The sequence below is a fragment of the Hemiscyllium ocellatum genome, chromosome 5, assembly GCF_020745735.1.
Source record: "Hemiscyllium ocellatum isolate sHemOce1 chromosome 5, sHemOce1.pat.X.cur, whole genome shotgun sequence".
NCBI classification, from domain to species: domain Eukaryota; kingdom Metazoa; phylum Chordata; class Chondrichthyes; order Orectolobiformes; family Hemiscylliidae; genus Hemiscyllium; species Hemiscyllium ocellatum.
The window spans coordinates 76,537,085-76,556,885 of record NC_083405.1 but is presented as its reverse complement, the minus strand read 5'-3'; the positions used below and the strand labels follow the sequence as shown (position 1 = coordinate 76,556,885).

At 39.8% G+C, this 19,801-nt stretch overlaps 1 protein-coding gene across 4 annotated transcripts in view; it reads left to right on the top strand.

Annotated features, from left to right (window-relative positions):
• The window catches only part of LOC132815748 (serine/threonine-protein phosphatase 6 regulatory ankyrin repeat subunit A), a 196,115-nt gene that overhangs the window by 172,794 nt on the left and 3,520 nt on the right, over nucleotides 1-19,801 (top strand). For 3 of the 4 annotated variants that reach the window (XM_060824871.1, XM_060824872.1, XM_060824870.1), the window contains exons 22-27: nucleotides 1,177-1,264; nucleotides 1,360-1,443; nucleotides 4,686-4,831; nucleotides 7,694-7,776; nucleotides 15,033-15,115; nucleotides 18,422-18,513. In XM_060824871.1, the coding sequence (XP_060680854.1) occupies nucleotides 1,177-1,264; nucleotides 1,360-1,443; nucleotides 4,686-4,831; nucleotides 7,694-7,776; nucleotides 15,033-15,115; nucleotides 18,422-18,513 (576 nt within the window). Of the gene's footprint in view, nucleotides 1-1,176; nucleotides 1,265-1,359; nucleotides 1,444-4,685; nucleotides 4,832-7,693; nucleotides 7,777-8,437; nucleotides 8,617-15,032; nucleotides 15,117-18,421; nucleotides 18,514-19,801 lie in introns of those variants that run through there. The other variant, XR_009644702.1, reaches the window with a different exon arrangement.

Genomic DNA, 19,801 nt, shown 5'->3' with positions numbered 1-19,801 from the left:
CACAAACAAAACCTTATCCAACCAACAAGCCATAGGAATAGGAGTAGGCTATTTGGGCCTTGAAGTCTGCTCTGCCATTCAATGAGATTGTAGCTGATCTAATAATCCTCAGCTACAGTTTCCTGCCTTTTGTCCATAATTATTGATTCCTGTACTTATTAAAACTCTGCCTGTCCAGCCTCGATAGAGCTCACTGGTTTTTAAAAAACAAATCCATACATTGCCTGTCCTTCGAGAGAAAAACTCCTCTTCCATTCTGTCTTAAATAAGTATCTCCTTATTCTGACATTATGCCCTCGCTCCTAGACTCTCTGTCCACTCTGTCAAATCCCCTCATAATCTTAAATGGTTGAATAAGATGTTCTTCTAAACGTCAATGAGTACAAGCCTGAACTACTCAGCCTTTCCTCACAAGAAAACCCCCCATGTCCAAAATTAATGTTCTTTGATCATTTATCATCCACATCAGCCATCAAATCATACCTCCATGTCTTAGAAAAATGAAATTTCTCCAAATAATTTTTATATAGGCACTTAGGTGTGTATCAAGAGATACAGACTTGAGCATCTCATTTGCCTTTAATTCACTAAATCCTCCAAACCTGATTTATTTGAACAACATTTAAATATCACTGAACCTAATTCTCTATTGTAAATCTAATCACTGTTCCAGGATCTTTATGGAGAACAGTGATAACCTCAGATTCCTTTACTACCTGCCTCCTTTGGACTTCATGAAATCACATATAACAGATTTTGACTTTTCATTATAGAAGAAATTTCCTCCTTCTCACAGACTTCATTTTGTCCCAGCAAGGAGTTTAAATGATTATTTTAATGTTGGTGCTTAAAATTGATCTCTTGATTATCACTATATCATAAAACCAGTTAATTTTAATATTTTGTGGAATTTTTGTCATTTCTTGAAAAACTGTTATATTCCTTTGCACAATGTTTTACTCCTCATCCTGCAGTAAATACTCACAAAATAGTTGAACAACACATTTTCCCTCTCTTATTTGGCCATTGGATTCGCGAACATAAAACGAAAAATGGACTTGTAATTGCAATGTCTTGTGCCTAATACTTCCTTGCGAGACTACGACTGGAGTATCTCCATAATTTGAAACGTGTAAAAGTACAAAGTGGTATAAAGAGCTTTCTTGTCTTTGTCAGGTCACGATACCTGTGTAGAACTTCTGCTGGAACAGGAGGTTTTTCAAAAACTGGATGGTAACTCTTTTAATCCATTGCATTGTGCTGTGTAAGTTTTTTTTTATAATCACTATAATCTGAATTATTAGTAAGTGTCCAAATAAATGTATGTTTCATCTAGTACTGTTTTTCCTCTTCTTTCAGAATAAATGACAATGAAGGTTCAGCAGAAATGTTAATAGATGTTCTAGGTGCTAGTATTGTAAACTCTACAGATGGAAAAGGAAGGTAATGAAATTTATTTTCATATTTAATCCCTATATACTCCATTGAAAACAGAGTGAATCTTGGTGACTAACCAACCAACCTTCACTTTGATTCTCAAAGTTCTTGCACACAAAGAATCAGCAGAAAGAAGACAATGTTAGTATTCTAAGGGGGTATGAAATGGTTGAAAAGGCTATGCCAATCCAAATTAGTGACATAATTCAATATCGTATGTAAAACTGTCTTTTACTTTGGTGTAAGAGTTATTGGTCAAGATTTTGAGGAGAATGTATTTAGAATGAATTAGTTTTTAAACCAAACAGCCAAGCATAACTTTAACCAATTTAAAAAATAATACATGCATGCAGCTCTCAAACAGCAAAGCAATTCCAATAACACTTTTTATAGTCCGTGAACAGTTCTATATTTCTTTCTGCAGCTAAACTTTTTAATGTCAGAATTTCATATCTTGAATTTTTACAGATTCATAATTACAAATTTTGCCTTTATTCAGTTGGCAGCACTCTGATGCGTCAAAAGATTATATCCTTTAGCTCTGTACTGGGACTTGAGCAAATAAATTGACACTTCAAGGAATATTGCATTGAATGAGTATTGTGTTTGAGGTATAGCACAGAAAGAGACCACTCATTCCATTGTGCATTTACTGGCTTTTCGAAAACGTAGCGGTGCTTTGGCCTGTTTTCCATTTTTAATTGAAGTTCCTCATTCTCAAGAACCTATCTGATCCGTTTTTAAAATTATTCATGGAATCATGATTACCAGTTTTTAAGATGGACTGTTCCAGATGGAAACAACTGAGTGGAAAACAATCTTCATCTCTCTTCTTGATTTTTGCAAAATTGTTTTAAATCTATGACTTGTGGTTAATGATGTACTCACCCGAGGGAATAGTTTTCTCCAAAAATATATCAATCCTCTAAATATTCAGGTGTGTAAGAATTTAGAACTATTTCCCTTAAAACAGAGATTCCTTATCCTTGGTTACAACATGATAATCCTTCTGTATACCCTTTCTAACGCCTTTACATCTTCTGAAATGTAATGCTCAGAATAGTCCATGGTACTCCAATTGAAACCTAACTAATAATTCATAAGTTTTAGAATGATCTCTTTACTTTCATGATCTATTCTTCAGTCTACCAAACCAGTTGTCACATGCAACGTTTTAAAAGTACCTTATCAATTTGTCAGGTCACATATAAGGATTTGTATGCATCTGTACTCCTCTAAATTATGCCCTTTGTTGCATAGCATCTCTTCCCTAATGGGCCACCTGAAGTCCATCACCTCCCATTTCTCTGCATTGAATTTCATCTGCCAGATTTCTGACCATTTCACCATTCTATCAATCATCCGAAGTCTGCAACTATCCTCATTGCTATATACAACATTGTCCAGTTCTGTAGCATCTACAAATATTGCAGTGCTGTCCCTCCACCCAGATTTAGATTATACATAAAATTTTAAAATGGACCCAAAATTGATATTTGGCCACAAAGACTGATCAACCTGTCACTGAACCAATTCTGTTTTCATATCTGAACTTAACCTTCCAAATCCATTAGCTTTGATCTTTTTCATAAGTTATTATTTTGAAGAATGTCTTCTGAAAGTCTACTTAGATATCTACCTTGAACAACATAGTCTGCTAGTTCAAAGAATTCAATTGTACTAGTCAATTTACCTTTAACAAATCCAAAAATGGTTTCTGGTATTGGTGTTGCTATAAATGTTCTTAGATAATCCTGATTAGATTATCCTTGAGTATGTGTTCAAGTCTGTGTAACAGACCTGAGAAAGGATAGCCTGTATTGGCCTGAGTAGGCACACGGAGCAGGCTTACCTAAATGATAACTTGACTTGGGTAGACAGGATAGTGAAGAAGTTGTTTGGCACACTTGCTTTCATTGATCAGAGAATTGAGTATAGGAGTTGGGATGTCATGTTGCGCCTGTACAAGACATTGGTGAGGCCACTTTTAGAATACTGCGTACAGTTCTTGTAACCCTTCAATTGGAAGGATACTGTTAAACTTGAGGGTTCAGTAAAGATTTACAAAGATGATGCCAGGACTGGAAGGTTTGAGTTATAGAGGGAGGCTGATTCGGCTGGGGCTTTTATTCCCTGGAGGATGAGAGGCTGAGGGGTGACCTTATAGAGGTTTATAAAATCATGAGCATGGATAAAGTGAATAGCGAGGGTGGGGGATGTCCAGACGGCATAGTTTTAAGATGAAAGGGGGAAAGATTTTCAAAGGACCTGAAATGTAACTTTTCCACTCAGAGTGGTGCAGATATGAAACATGCTGCCAGAAGAAGTAGTGGAAATGGGAATGATTACAACATTTAAAAGGTGTGTGGATGGGTATATAAATAGGAAAGGTTTAAAGAGAAACGAGTCAAATGCTGGCAAATCGGACTAGGTCATATTAAGATGTTTGGTCAGCATGGACAAGTTGGAGCGAAGGGTCTGTTTCTGTGCTCTATGACTCTATGCTGGCTCATCTTAATCCATTTCTTTTGCAAGTGAAAATTTATTTTATCTCTGATAATGTTTCCAGAAGCATCACTTTGCTGATGTTACAGTGACTGACCCATGGTTTCCTGGTTCCTTTTGTAGTATAATAATAGCAGCTCACCCCTTCCTTGTTCCTCTACAAGTTCTCTGAAACTACTCCTGTATCTAATGACAGTTAATGGATTGTGATCAATGCCTTTGCCATTTCTGCTTTGGCTTCATTCAGCAGCTTAGGATACATTTTGTCTGAACCGGATTACTTATTAAGGTGCAGTTCTTGCATTAGACATTATATTTGTTTCCCTGTTTCAGTGATTCAAGTCTTTACAAATTGAAGAGCAGCACAATTACCTCCATGTTTTTTGACTAATACTCCTTCAATACCACAAAGACAGATTAACTAGCAATTTATCTCATCAACAGAATAATTTGTATGCAGTAATTGCTAACACTTGGTATACGGTTTATTGAGGTGTTCCTAAAATATCTCGAAGTACTGTATAAATCAAATTCCTTCTGTCTGAATCTATTTTCACTAATTCCGTAATAGATGGGGAAATCTAAGAAGAGATAAGATGTTATAAACTGTATTCCAATATTTTGTGCATGGAATGACAGTGATTTAAATGGCAACCCAGCATGTAACTTAGCTTTTCTAATGTTGGAAGGAACAAAATTGACCTTGTGAAACAATTGTGACTTTGTTGTTTTATTTATTACAGAACACCTCTTCATGCAGCAGCTTTCACAGATCATGTTGAATGTTTACAACTTCTACTCAGCCATAATGCTCAAGTAAACACTGCAGATTTAACAGGGAAAACGCCAATAATGATGGCAGCAGAAAATGGGCAAACTAATGCAGTTGGTAAGTCTATTCGTTATTTACTTTTCAGTAATGATTGACATCAAGAAGGCATAGACTGTCATGGTAGGTGAGATTATTGCAGAGTAGTGCAATGTAATATATTTTGATAGGAGGAAAGAAGAGAGGTAATATAAAATAAAGATGATGTGGGAATAGAGGGATGTGGAAATATAATATTGACAGTGTGGGTTGACAAAGTGGTTGGGAAAGTGGAACATAGAGAATTCTTGTGCTGTGTAAGTCTATGGATGTCAGAGTGCAAAAACAGGGACATTATCATAAACTTGTGCTACGCACTGGTTTGGTCCCAACTGGATCGCTATGCCCAATTCTGGGCATCACACTATAAGAAGAATATTGAAGGCCTTTGAAAGGATATTAGAAGGACTTTACTAGAATAGTTCCAGAAATCAGGGAGTTAAGATAGGTAGGTCGATAGAGTGGAGAAGCTGAGGTCTATAGAGTAGAGATGGTTTGAAAAAAAAAACAGGTTGATGTGTTCAAGATTGAGAGTGACAGGATTTTATCGAGAGTTTCAGGACCCCCATCATCAGGACATAATGAGAATTCCGACATTGGGACTGACTTGGCAGCTTTACCATGTGGCCTTCTAATGGAGTTGAAAAATGTGCTGGAAAAACAAAGCAGGCCAGGCAGCATCCGAGGAGCAGGAGAATCGACGTTTCAGGCATAAGCCCTTCTTCAGGAATCCTGAAGAAGGGCTCATGCCCGAAACATCGATTCTCCTGCTCCTTGGATGTTGCCTGTCCTGCTGTGTTTTTCCAGCACCACATTTTTCAACTCTGGTCTCCAGCATCTGCAGTCCTCATTTTCTCCTAGGCCTTCTAATGGACCATCTTTAGGCTATCTGTCCAATTAAAGGCATTAAGGCAGGTTCCCATATTGCCAGCTTAATCAGAGGGCATGTATTTCTAAACCCTCAGCTGCCTCATTGAGAGAGGTGTGCAATGTTGAGGCCGTGTGGGGATCGAGAGGAGCATAATAATGTTAAACCCTCTAAGATAAGATCAAATAATCCCTCTGGGAAGCAGAGTGAAACCACAGGATGCGCTTCACTCCCATCTGAGTAATAGTGCTTCTTTCTCTGATGCCCAGGCAGTTACAGCATGGCCATAGTCATCCCATGTGGCAGGAAACAGTTTTGCTGTTGGTAAATTAGAGCGGTATGCGAAAATTATTCTTGTAATAGTCGTTAGATAAGACCGAACTTTTTTGTGCACACATCAAGACAATTTGCAAGAAATACCACTGTAAAGAGACTAGATCATTTATAATACATCAGAAGAGACTGAAGAGAAGTCTTTTTTTTTCAGCTGTACTCTAATAAGGGCTTCATTATTTAAATAGGCCGCTCATTTCCATTTTGCAGGCAGCTGATTGGCATTGGTCCTGCTGATAGGAAAACTCAATCACAGATGCAAAAATTACAGAGCCATCCTGTTGCAGCACCCTGTTGTTTTCATTGTCACCACTGCCCAGCCTGCAACCTTAGTGCCAAAAACATTTTGCCAGAGGTGTCTAGACAGGAGATAATGAGTTCCACTGGCAGGAGGGAACTAGAACCAGGGAATACTGCTTTCAGGTAAAAGGCAAAAGAACCAAATGTGACATGAGGCTAAACTACTTAATGCGATAGTGGTTATGTTCGGATATAGAACATAGAAAAATACAGCGCAGTACAGGCCCTTCGGCCCTCGATGTTGCGCCAACCGAAGCCTACCTAACCTACACTAGCCCAATAACTCCATATGCTTATCCAATGCCCGCTTGAATGCCCGTAAAGAGGGAGAGTCCACCACTGTTACTGGCAGGGCATTCCATGAACTCTCAACCCGCTGAGTAAAGAATCTACCCCTAACATCTGTCCTATACCAACCCCCCCTTAATTTAAAGCAGTGTCCCCTAGTAACAGCTGACTCCATATGTGGAAAAAGATTCTCACTGTCAACCCTATCTAAACCTCTAATCATCTTGTACACCTCTATCAAATCTCCCCTAAACCTTCTTTTCTCCATTGAGAACAGCCCCAAGTGCCTCAGTCTTTCCTCATACGATCTTCCTACCATGCCAGGCAACATCCTAGTAAACCTCCCCTGCACCCGTTCCAGTGCCTCCACATCCTTCCTATAGTATGGCGACCAAAACTGTACACAATACTCCAGATTAGGCCGCACCAGAGTCTTATACAACTGCAACATGACCTCAGGACTCCGGAACTCAATTCCTCTACCAATAAAGCCCAGTACGCCATATGCCTTCTTCACAGCACTATTTACCTGGGTGGCAACTTTCAGAGATCTGTGTACATGGACACCAAGATCTCTCTGCTCATCCACACTACCAAGTAGCCTACCATTAGCCCAGTAATCCATCTTCTTGTTACTCCTGCCCCACAGCCAGGTAGGGTGGACTGAATTGATACTTAAAAGGGAATTAAATAAATGCTTGAAAGGGAAGAATTACAAAGCTGTGGGTGAAGGTCTTTGGGAGTTGGCATCACTGAATTCTCTTTGCGGAAAAATGTTAATCTGTGCTCTTGAGTAGCAAAGTTTGATATACTATTCAACTTCAGTACTTCATAGAAATTTTATTGTTTCTACATTTAACTCGACTGTTGATGCTTCCTAACTCAAGATTTGGTAAATATTAATTAATACACAGTTAGTAGGTCTAAAGGCAGTACGTCCACCCAGAAGTATGCTGTAGGATTGAACATATAAATGCTTCTGCCTTTTTAAATGATCTAAAGAAGGTAGAATCAAATGTAATAAGTGGGACTCTCATGGGAGTTTCATTGTAAGCTGAAAATTAAACTAATTTGCTTTTGCTGTTTTATTGTAGAAGTACTGGTCAGCAGTGCAAAGGCCAATTTGACCCTACAGGACATGAACAAGAATACAGCCCTCCACTTAGCTTGTAGCAAGGTGAGTGTCAAACGTGATGGACCTCACATATGAAACAAAAGTTATCAATTTTATGGAATTAGTTATTGGTAATTGTTCATTTTGTTAAATAAATTATAGTTGTAATTTAAGCATTCCCCGGTCACTCACTGGGTCTGTACTCAATTGCATTTTGAAGGATATGGGGGGTCCCATTGGAACTAACAGAATTCTGCGAGGCCTGGATAAAGTGGATGTGCAGAAGAATTTTCACGAAGAGGAGAGACTAGAACCTGAGGGCATAGAATCTTTAGAACTGATTAGGATGAATTTGTTAAGCTGATGGGTGGCTAATCTGTGGAATTCATTGCCACAGAAGGCTGTGGAGGCCAAGTCACTGAATGTACTTAAGACAGAGATGGATAGGTTCTTGATTAGTAAAGAGATCAAGAGTTATGTGGAGAAGGTAGGGGAATGGGTTGAGAAACAAATCAGTCATGATTACAGAATAGACTTGATGGCCGAATAGCTGAATTCTGCTCCTATATTTTGTGGTCTTACAGTTGCAACCTGACTATTTGCTAAGTGAAAAGGGTTTTCCTCTTTTTTTTTTCGCTTCATTTACCTATTGTTGATGTAAGGTGTCATTAACCATGCTATCAAGCAGCACCTGCTCAGTGACACCCAATTTGGATTCCACCAGGGTCATTCTGTTGCTGACCTCATTACAGCCTTGGTTCAAGAATGGACAAAAAGAGCTGAACTCAAGAGATGAAGTGAGAGTGACAGCCCTTGATATCAAGACAGCATTTGACTGTGTGTGGCATCAAGTAGTCCTGAGGAAACTGGAACCAATGAGAATTGGGAGCAAACATTATGCTGGTTGGTGTTATATCTGACAGGCAGGAAGGTGGTTGTAATTGTTGGAGTTCACTCATCTCAGCTCCAGGACACTGTCCTATGCCTAGCCATGTTTAACTGCTTCATCGATGTCCATCATAAGATCAGAAGTCGGGATGTTTGCACAATCTTCAGCACTAGTCACAACTCCTGAGATACTGAAACAGTCCAAATGCAGCAAGACCTCACAAATGCCAGGCAGTGACCATCTCCAGTAAGCAACCACCGTCCTTGACATTCTTCATCATCATCATCATCATCATCATCACTGAATTTCCCACAATCATCAATGAATAAAAAATAACTTAGTTTAAATTCATGCCCTCTCATTCATGATCCTTTCACTCATACAGCACTTTTCGTCATTTTCCCTGCCTACATCTCATGCCTTTAAATACTTCAATCAGATCTCCTTTTTGCCATCAGTTCTTCAAGATTAGTCCCAGTGTCTCCAACCTATCTTCATAACTGAAATTCCTCATCCCTAGACCAATTCTTGTAAACTCTTCACTCTCCAACACCTTCACATTCTTTCTAATATGTGCTGCTCTGAGCTGGAAGCAGTATTCCAGTTGAGGCTATGTCTTTTACAAGCATAGCCTCTTGCTCTTGCATATTTTATACTCCACTTAATAAAGTTGGTTTACTACATGTTGTATTAACTAATGTTTCCACCTGTCCTGTCACCTTTAATGTCTTATGCACATAACACAGCTCCATCTGCTCTTAAACCGTTTTAGAGTTGTGCCCTCTATCTTGTCTCTCCTTGTTCTTCCTACCAAAGTATACTACCTCACACTTAGATGGAAGATAAAGTTCAATTCTATCCATTTATTCTACCAACTGGATTTGTGTCCTTTTGATTAGGAGAAAGTGAGGACTGCAGATGCTGTAAATCAGTCGATAAGTGTGGTGCTGGAAAAGCACAGCAGGTCAGGCAGCATCTGAGAAGCAAGAGATTCGACGTTTCAGGCATAAACCCATCCTCAAGAATGAAGGACTTATGCCTGAAAAATTGGCTCTCCTCCTCAGATGCTGCCTGACTTGCTGTGCTTTTCCAGCACCACACTTTTCAACGATATCCTTTTGATGTTTTACATTAACTTGTAATTTATAGTGTTTCCTGGTTTTCTATCAATTTTTAAAATCATGTCTTGTATCCCAAAGTCTACATCATTATATGTCAGGAAAAACAAGAACACCACCACAAATCTTCTCCCAGTCCAAAAAAGATACATAATTATTGTTTCTTACCCCACAAATTTTGTATGATGCTGCTATTGTTCCTTTGATACCATGAGATTTTGTCCACAGGTCTGTGCAGCACACTATCAATGTCCATATACAGCATGTCAACAGCATTACCCTCATTAACCCCCTTAGTCTATCAAAAGGATTCCAGTAAGTTAGTTAGACATGATTTTTTTCTTAAGAAAGTCATGCTGTCCCTTCATTAACCCACAATTTTCCATGTGATTATTAATCTTGTCCCAAATTATTGTTTCTAGAAATTTCCTAATCAATGTGTTAAATTCATTGGTCTGTAATTCCTTGGTTTTTCCTTGCACCATTTCTTTGAGCAAAGGTTTAAATGATGTAATTTTCTAGTAAGAGAGATGTACAGCATGGAAACAGACTCTTCGGTGCAACTCGTCCATGCTGACTAAGTATCCTAAATTAAATAGTACCATTTGCCAGCATTTGGCCCCCATCCCTCTAAACCCTTCCTTTCGTATACCTATCTAGATGCCTTTTAAATGTTGTAATTGTACCAGTCTCCACCACTTCCTCTGGCAGCTCATTCCATAACATGTACCATCCTCTGCGTGAAAAAGTTGCCTCTTAGGTCGCTTTTCAATCTTTCCCCTCTCACCAGAAACCTATACCCTCTAGTTCTGGACTCTCCCACCCCATCTCCAGGAAAATACATTGTTTATTTACCAAATCCATGCCCCTCATGATTTTATAAATCTACATAAGGTCACCCCTCAGCTTCCAATGTCCTAGTGAAAATAGCCTCAACCTATTTAGTCTCTCCTTATAGCTTAAACCCTCTAACCCTGACAACATCCATGTAAATCCTCTCTGAACCCTTTCAAGTTTCACAATATCCTTCATCTCTGAGGGAGACCAAAATTGCATACAATATTCCAAAAATGGCCTAACCAATATCCTCTATAGCTGCAACATGATCTCCCAACTCCTATAGTCAATGCACTGATCAACAAAGGAAGGCATACCAAATGCTGCCTTCAATATTCTATTCACCTATGACTCTACTTTCATGGAGCAATGAACCTGTACTCCAAAGTCTCTTTTTTTTCAGCAACACTCCCCAGGACCTTACCATTAAGTATATAAGACCTGCTCTGAATTTGCCTTTCCAAACTGCAACACCTCCCATTTATCTAAATTATTCTCCACCTGCCACTCCTCGACCCATTGGCCCATCTGATCAAGATCCCATTGTAATCTGAGATAACCTTCGCTCTCTACTACACCTCCAATTTTGGTGTCATCTACAAACTTATTAACTGTACCTCCTATGTTCACATCCAAATCATTTGTGTAAATGACGAAAAGCAGTGGACGCAGCATCAATCCTTGTGGCACACTGCTGGTCACAGACCTCCAGTCTGAAAAACAACCCTCCACCATCACCACCCCCTGTCTTCTACCTTCAAGGCAGTTCTATATCCAAATGACTCATTCTCTCTGGCAAGGTTACATCACTTGGAATATAATCAGTCTACTGTGAAGAACCTTGTCGAACGCCTTTTGGAGTCCATATAGATCATATCTACCACTCAGCCCTCATCAGTCCTCTTTGTTATTTCTTCAAAAAAACTCAATCAAGTTAGTGAGACATGATTTCCCATGCATAAAGCCATTTTGACTATCCCTAATCAGTCCTTGCCTTTCCAAATACGTGCAAATCCTGTCCTTCAGCATTCCCTCCAACAACATGCCCACCACCGATATCAGGGTTACCAGTCTATAGTTCCCTGGTTTTTCCTTGCCACCTTTCTTAAATAGTGGCACCACGTTAGCCAACCTCCAGTCTTCAGGCACCTCACCTGTGACTATTGCTGATACAAGTCCTCTAAGGAAGAGTGAAAATTTATTGCCATTGCCTCCCATACTCCTATTCTCACTTCCCTCAGTATATTTTTAGATTAGATTAGATTACTTACAGTGTGGAAACAGGCCCTTCAGCCCAACAAGTCCACACCGACCCGCCGAAGCGCAACCCACCCATATCCCCACATTTACCCCTTGCCTAACACTACGGGCAATTTAGCATGGCCAATTCACCTGACCCGCACATCTTTGGACCGTGGGAGGAAACCGGAGCACCCGGAGGAAACCCACGCAGACACGGGGAGAACGTGCAAACTCCACACAGTCAGTCGCCTGAGTCGGGAATTGAACCCGGGTCTCAGGCGCTGTGAGGCAGCAGTGCTAACCACTGTGCCACCGTGCAGCCCATTTGTAAGCATTTAACCAGTCCCAGTGGCTTGTCAACTTTAAGTACAATCAGTCTTTATCTCCCACTTGTCTGTGCACCTTGGTATTCCTGTCTGATATTGTCTCTTGATTTCCATACTCTCACGAAATTAAAATAAATTATTTTCTATAAAACCCTGCATAGCACAGTACCTGCATTCTTGAAGTTGGAGTACTCCTACAATTCTTTTGTTTATTATTTAATCTTGTCATTGCTTAAAATAGCCAAATGAATACCAATGAACCATACACCAATAAATAAAGCCTTGCAAGTATGATAAATCTGAATAATAATTAGCAGACTTTACTCCTGGCCATAAAGTTGAAGGACATATTTTCCACACCAAACACCTCCCTCTACAGCAATTCTGATTTCTTTTTCCCCATATTTCGACACCCACTTTTTACCCAATTATCCCTTCGAGTACAACCATCACTCGCTCCCTAGTTCCATGAGGTCTCTGAGATCCCTGGCAGACCCTGTGAGGTGATAACAGATTATCCTTCTCTCAAAATGGTATCCATCCACAAAATAATACAAAATTTCAACACATTTTTTAAAATAGCTCTTACGTTATTTTCTTTTATAAATATTAAAGTTACAAAGCCCCTCAGTATTTCTCATTGCTTCTTAGATCTTGTGATAATCGACTATTGCTGTACACCTATTTTAGTTTGGAGATTTCTCATTCTCCTCCATGTTTTTAAGCTATGATATCAATCCTGTATTTTCTCATAGGTATATTTTGATGCAAGTATATTATCTCATACTGATTTATTATAAATGTAGCATTCATTGTATGATATTGATGTGTAATCCCTTTTGAGAATGTCTTTCAATATTTTCATTAAGAAAAACACCATATCTGTCACCTCAACAAGAGCAAGAATTTTCACTGCTAAAGTACTTTTTACTACTCTTCTGGTCTTTTTGGTAAAGTGCAACATGTGCCTCTTATTCCCGAAATAACAACTACAAAATTTTCCTGTAGATTTACAGAGGATACTTTTTTTTAGATTAGATTACAGTGTAGAAACAGGCCCTTTGGCCCAACAAGTCCACACCGACCCGCCGAAGCACAACCCACCCAGACCCATTCCCTACATTTATCCCTTCACCTTACACTACGGACCATTTAGCATGACCAATTTGTCTAACCTGCACATTTTTGGATTGTGGGAGGAAACCGGAGCACCCGGAGGAAACCCACGCAGACACTGGGAGAATGTGCAAACTTCACAGAGAGAGTCGCCTGAGGAAGGAGTTGAACCCAGGTCTCTGGCGCTGTGAGGCCGCAGTACTAACCACTGTGCCACCGTGCCACCCACCACTTGAGCCAATAAGTTTCATTTTCCTGGCATCCCCCAATGTGGAAATTTCAAAACTTCAATGCTGCATTTTTAATTTCTTAAATGTTTTGTTTGCCCAAATAATGTCTTCCATCTTGGGATTTTCTTTTTGTATTCGTAATCAACTGTTAAGACCTCAAATGTGTTATGGGACCTCATTTGCATGCCCATCTCATTCAGCTGTTCAATTAAACTCCATTTTGGAAACTGCTGCATCTTTTTGTGAGACTTCACTTCGCGTAACAGCAATTAGGCTAACATTTTCCAAACAAGTTCCTGATGAAAAGTGACAGTTCATTCATTCTACCTAATTTCCAATCCAATACATGTAAAAGCTCTTGAAGCTTGATTTCCAATTTTGAATTACTTAGCCCAGTTATGATAATGTTTGCAAGTTCGCTGCTCCAGTCACACAAAAACATTGATGTACAGCAAAGGTGCCTGAAAGCTGACTTCTTGGTGACATTAACATATGGCAGGTCTGCTTTCAACTGGAGACAACCCAGGTTTAAGAAAACAAAACTTACTGAGAGGTACCAAACTACAGAAGGATCATTCAGGTTAAATAGATATGTAATTTGTGGAGTGTTCCCATTGCTTTTGGTTACTGTTTGAGGGAGAGGGAGTGTTTTCCTTTTGAGCTAATCTCCCTGCAAAAATGCAGCTTTTGAGCATCAATTGTTCTACATTCCCAAGCATTTATTGATAAGGAAGCCAAGGAAATCTTCTCACTTGCATTTTCTAGTCTGTGCATGGACAACCCTTGCTCAAGCAGCTGAGAATTCACAGTTTGGGTGATTTGCTGAAATTTTCTGAACCGTTTTGTCTACTTCTGCGTAGTTACTTTCTCACATCCCATTGCTAAAAGTGTCTTCTGCTGTCATATTCATGTTGATAATGTTCATGTTTGTATACATCTCTCTCAATTCATCATTAGGAAACTCTCAACCATCCCTGACAAATTACCGAGCTGAGAATGTTTTCTATTGCTTTAAAAATAGCTTCTCTCCACTTCTACATTATCCCCAATTTGGCCTAAATGTAAATCTAGAACCAGCAAAGTGTGGTTTATTCTGAACTGCCCTCTGAAATGGCTTAACATGCCACTCAGCTATGAAGTCTCAACAAAGTAATGAAATTAAGCACATCACCTAGGCACCGGAAAAAAGGGCAGAAACAGCCGTGTCAACCCAGCAATGTTGTCCACTCTAACATCTGGGGACGAATGCCAAAATTGGGATAGTTGTCTCACAGACTAGTCAAGCAACAGCCCGAAGTAGTCATACTCTCAGAATCGTACTTCACAGCTAATGTGCCAGACACCTCATCACCATTGCTGGATATGTCCTGTTCCACTGGCAGGACAAACCCAACAGAGGTGATAGCACAGTACAATACAGGTGTTGCCCTGGGAGTTCTCAACAATAACTCTAGTCCTCATGAAGTCTCTCCATTTCAGGCTTTCAGATTTAAGCTATGTTTATTATTGTCTGAATTTCTTTTGTTTACATCTGACAATTTACACTTTTGATTACATTTAGGGCCATGAAACTAGTGCCTTGTTAATACTGGAGAAGATTACTGACAGGAGCCTCATAAATTCAACAAATACTTCATTACAAACGTAAGCATTTTAAAATTTATTTTCAGCAAGCAAGCAAATGCTTTGCCTACATAAAGGAAGACTTAGGCAACATATTTTGTCCATATATTTGAAGCTTTTTCCTCTCATCTCACGCTGAGCAGGAATGTTTGTTTTCAGACGTTTCATCACCATACTAGGTAACATCATCAGCGAGCCTATGGTGAAGCACTGGTGTTAAACCCAGCTTTCTATTTATGCTTTTAGGTTACCTTGGATTGGTGAAACCATTTTCAGTCCAAATCAATGTGTTTGTTAATTGAGTTCTGGTTGAAGTGCCATGCTTCCAGGAATTCTTGTGCTTGTCTCTGTTTGGCTTGTCCTAGGATGGATGTGTTGTCCCAATCAAAGTGGTGTCCTTCTTCCTGTGTATGTAAGGATGCTAGTGATAGTGGGCCATGTCTTTTTGTGGCTATCTGATGTTCATGTACCCTGACAGCTAGCTTTCTGCCGGTTTGTCCAATGTACTGTTTGTTAACCGTTTTTGCAAAGTATTTTTTAGAGAACATTCATTTTGATTGTTACCTGAATAGGATCTTTTAGGTTAATTAGCTGCTGTTTTAGTGTGTTGCTCGGTTTGTGGAATTAGGGTACGGATCTGTCATGATTTCAAGGCTTGAGGAGCTAAATCGTCTATTTCTACTGCTCTGTTTTGTTGTTTCATCTGAGGAGAGCGAAGCTTAAGTTTCAGATTGGCTGTTCATCAGAAATGGGAAGGTTATGCACGTTAGATGGTATAAGCAATTATAAAGGCAGGTTGGAGCTGTGTATAGGTCAATGAGAATGAAAAGGAAGGTCCGTGCGAGGAAGGAAGGAACAAGAGATTAAATGGCTAAAAGGGATGGTAATGAGACTAGAAACAAAGGGTCGAGGAGACATGTCAATGAGATGGCAGAATCATTGCAAGTTGCTCTGTTCAAAACATGAAGACTCTAGGCTATGATCTCAAAATCAACAATTTGTTCACTTACAATACTGGAAATGATGGATGCTAGAAATGAGAAACAAATGCAGATTGCTGGAGAAACTTAGCAGGCCTGGAGAGAGCAATAGAGTTAACATTTCAAGTCCAGTATAACTGATCACAAAAATAAAAGCCCATGTGATCCAAGACAAAATGGCAAATTGGGTGCAAAAAAGGAGTAGTTGTTTGATTGTGTTTTTGAATTCTTCTTTGTGTGGTTCCATATGCTCAAAAGAACCGGGAGGAGACATGAGAAGTTGTTAGCGGATAGGATCAGGGCAAACCCTAAGGCTTTCTATAGGCATTTAAGGAATAAAAGCATGACAAGAGTAAGATTAGGGCCAATCAAGGATAGTAGTGGGAAGTTGTCTGTGGAGTCCGAGGAGATAGGGAAAGCACTAAATGAATATTTTTCGACAGTGTTGAGTTCTTTGAGAAGGTGACCAAACAGGTATATGAGAGTAAACTGGTTGATGTGGTGTATATGGATTTCAGCAAGGTGTTCGATAAGGTTCCCCACAGTAGGCTATTGGACAAAATGCGGAGTAATGGGATTGTGGGAGATATAGCAGTTTGGATCAGTAATTGGCTTGCTGAAAGAAGACAGAGGGTGGTGGTTGATGGGAAATGTTCATCCTGGAGTCCAGTTACCAGTGGTGTACCGCAAGGGTCGGTCTTGGGTCCACTGCTGTTCGTCATTTTTATAAATGACGTGGATGAAGGCGTAGAAGGGTGGGTTAGTAAATTTGCAGACAGCACTAAGGTCGGTGGAGTTGTGGATAGTGACGAAGGATGTTGAAGGTTACAAAGAGACATAGATAAGCTGCAGAGCTGGGCTGAGAGGTAGCAAATGGAGTTTAATGTGGACAAGTGTGAGGTGATTTACTTTGGTCGGAGTAACCGGAATGCAAAGAACTGGGCTAATGGTAAGATTCTTGATAGTGTAGATGAGCAGAGAGATCTCTGTGTCCAGATACACGGATCCTTGAAAGTTGCCACCCAGGTTAACAGGGTTGTTAAGAAGGAATAGTTTTTTAGCTTTAATAAAGGGATCGATTTCTGGAACCATGAGGTTATGCTACAGGTGTATAAAGCTCTGGTACGGCCGCACTTGGAGTATTGTGTACAGTTCTGATCACCACATTATAAGAAGGATGTGGAAGCTTTGGAAAGGGTGCAGAGGAGATTTACTAGGATGTTGCCTGGTATAGAGGGAAGGTCTTAAGAGGAAAGGCTGAGGGATTTGAGGCTGTTTTCGTTGGAGAGAAGAAGGTTGAGAGGAGACTTAATAGACATAGAAGATAATCAGAGGGTTAGATACGGTGGACAGGGAGAGCCTTTTTCCAAGAATGGTGACGGCGAGCACAAGGGGGCATAGCTTTAAATTAAGGGGTGATAGATATAGGACAGATGTCAGAGGTAGTTTCTTTACTCCAAGAGTAGTAAGGGTATGGAATGCTTTGCCTGCAACGGTAGTAGATTCGCCAACTTTAAGTACATTTAAGTCATCATTGGACAAGCATATGGATGTACATGGGAATAGTGTAGGTTAGATGGGCTTCAGATTGGTATGTCTGGTCGGCGCAACATCGAGGGCCAAAGGGCTTGTACTGCGCTTTAATGTTCTATGTTCTATATGCTTAGTCCTTTCTATTTTATGGAATTTATCAGTGATTTAGACCTGAATGTAAGGGTTTTGTTATGTAATTTGCAGACTGTTCAACTATTGACAATGCAGTTAGTAATGAAGAAAGCTGTGAATGGCACGAAGAAATCTGTGGACTGGTCAGATCATGCAACAGTGACAAATGGATTGTAATCTGTTGAAATATGCAACAATGCAATTGGGGAATGCTAACATGGCCAAGGAATGCAGAATAAATGATAGGATGTGAAGTGGCAAGAAACAAAGGGACTTTGGAGTGCATCTCATCAGATCCCTGAAGATAACGTGATCAAGAAGACATGAGGCCTCCTTGCGTTTCTTAGCCATGTGAAATACTAGGTAGGCTCAGCAGTTTCCTGGACTGGAGAACTCTGTCTTAAAGATCAAATAAGCTAGAATTGTTCTCTTTGAAATGGAGCAGGCTAACGTCATGACTAAAAAAATTAGGTTAGGTGTATAAAGTTGAGAGGTTATTTCCCTTGGCTAAGGAAAATTCTTTTAGAGCAAGAGTTAGGAGGTTTCAAAAGGAAGTATTTTTAACCCTTCCATCTTTCTGAAATGTCATAGACAGTTTTCTGATTTAAGGGTACCATATAAATATTAATTGTTACCATAATAGTTCTGGATGCAGTTTATAATTTTTTTTTTGTTCTCACAGGCCACTGCATGTTGCTGCACGTAATGGGCTAACGGTAGTTGTGCAAGAGCTTCTGAGCAAAGGAGCTAGTGTACTTGCTGTAGATGAGAATGGTAAGTTTGTTTTTAATTAATTTTTTAAGATCTTCAAGTGAAGTCTTATCAGGTCCTAGCAATTTGTTAGGTTCTAGGTTTCATAACATTTCAGCATCTTTTCCCAGACGATTGTCTTTCACCTCTATATTTGCGGCTATTTCTGGGATATTGCTTATACCATTAGCAGAGACAGATGCTAAATATATGAACACAACAATTAGGAGCTGAAGTAGGCTATTCAGCCCTTTAATCCTGCTCTGCCATTCAGTAAAATTATGGCTGATCTATTTGTGTTTCGAATTCCACATTCCCATCTGCCCCAATATCCCTTGCATAATAAGAATCTACCGCTGCCTTAAAAATATTAAGTGATCCCCTGTCTACCACCACCGGGGACACTGTTTCAATGTTACAGAACTCTCTGAGAAACATTACTTCTCATCCCTGTCCTAAAAGGATGACCACAATTTTAAAACACAACCCCCACAACTGAAAACATCTTTTCCAGACCAAACTTGTCAAGACCTTTCAGGATATTAGACACTCCTCTCACACCATTCCTGTTCTAATGTCCAGTGGAAACAAGTCAGACTTTTCACCCTATCCTGTTAAAACAACCCACTCATTTAGCTATCAATCCAGCACCCTATAAACTCTTCTGTGAATACTTATTGGTTCATCTGCCATTTCTGTAACTTCCATAGACACTACAGAGGACCAAAGCTTACTCTACTTTTTAAAAATATCTGTAGAAACTTATTACTTTTTATTTCATATTTCTCAGTAGCTTTCCCTCATACTCCTAATTTATGTCTCATTTTGATTTTTTTTCATTCTTTGCTGTTCTTTTAATACTCTGTCCAGTCTTCTGCCATACGTCTTGTGAAATAGTATACTTTTTCATTCACTTTTGTACTGTCACAGTGTTTGGGTCTTCCCAGAGTCTTTCTCATTGGAATGTATCTTTGCTGAGTGTCATGAAACTCAGGACCTTCCAACCCCAGCACATGAATGTGATTTCACCAGTTTCCTCATTTCCCCTCCCTGCACCTTACCCTAGGTCCAACCTTCCAGCTCAGCACTGTCCTCATGACCCGTCCCATCTGTCCATCTTCCTTCCCACCTATCCACTCCACCCTCCCCTCGAACCTATCACCTTTAGCCCCACCTCCATCCACCTGTTGCATACTCAGCTGCCTTCCCCTCCACCCCCAATCAGACCCACACTCCTCCCATTTATCACTCCATCCCCAAGGCTTCCAGCCTCATTCCTGATGAAGGCTTTTGCCTGAAACGTCAATTTTCC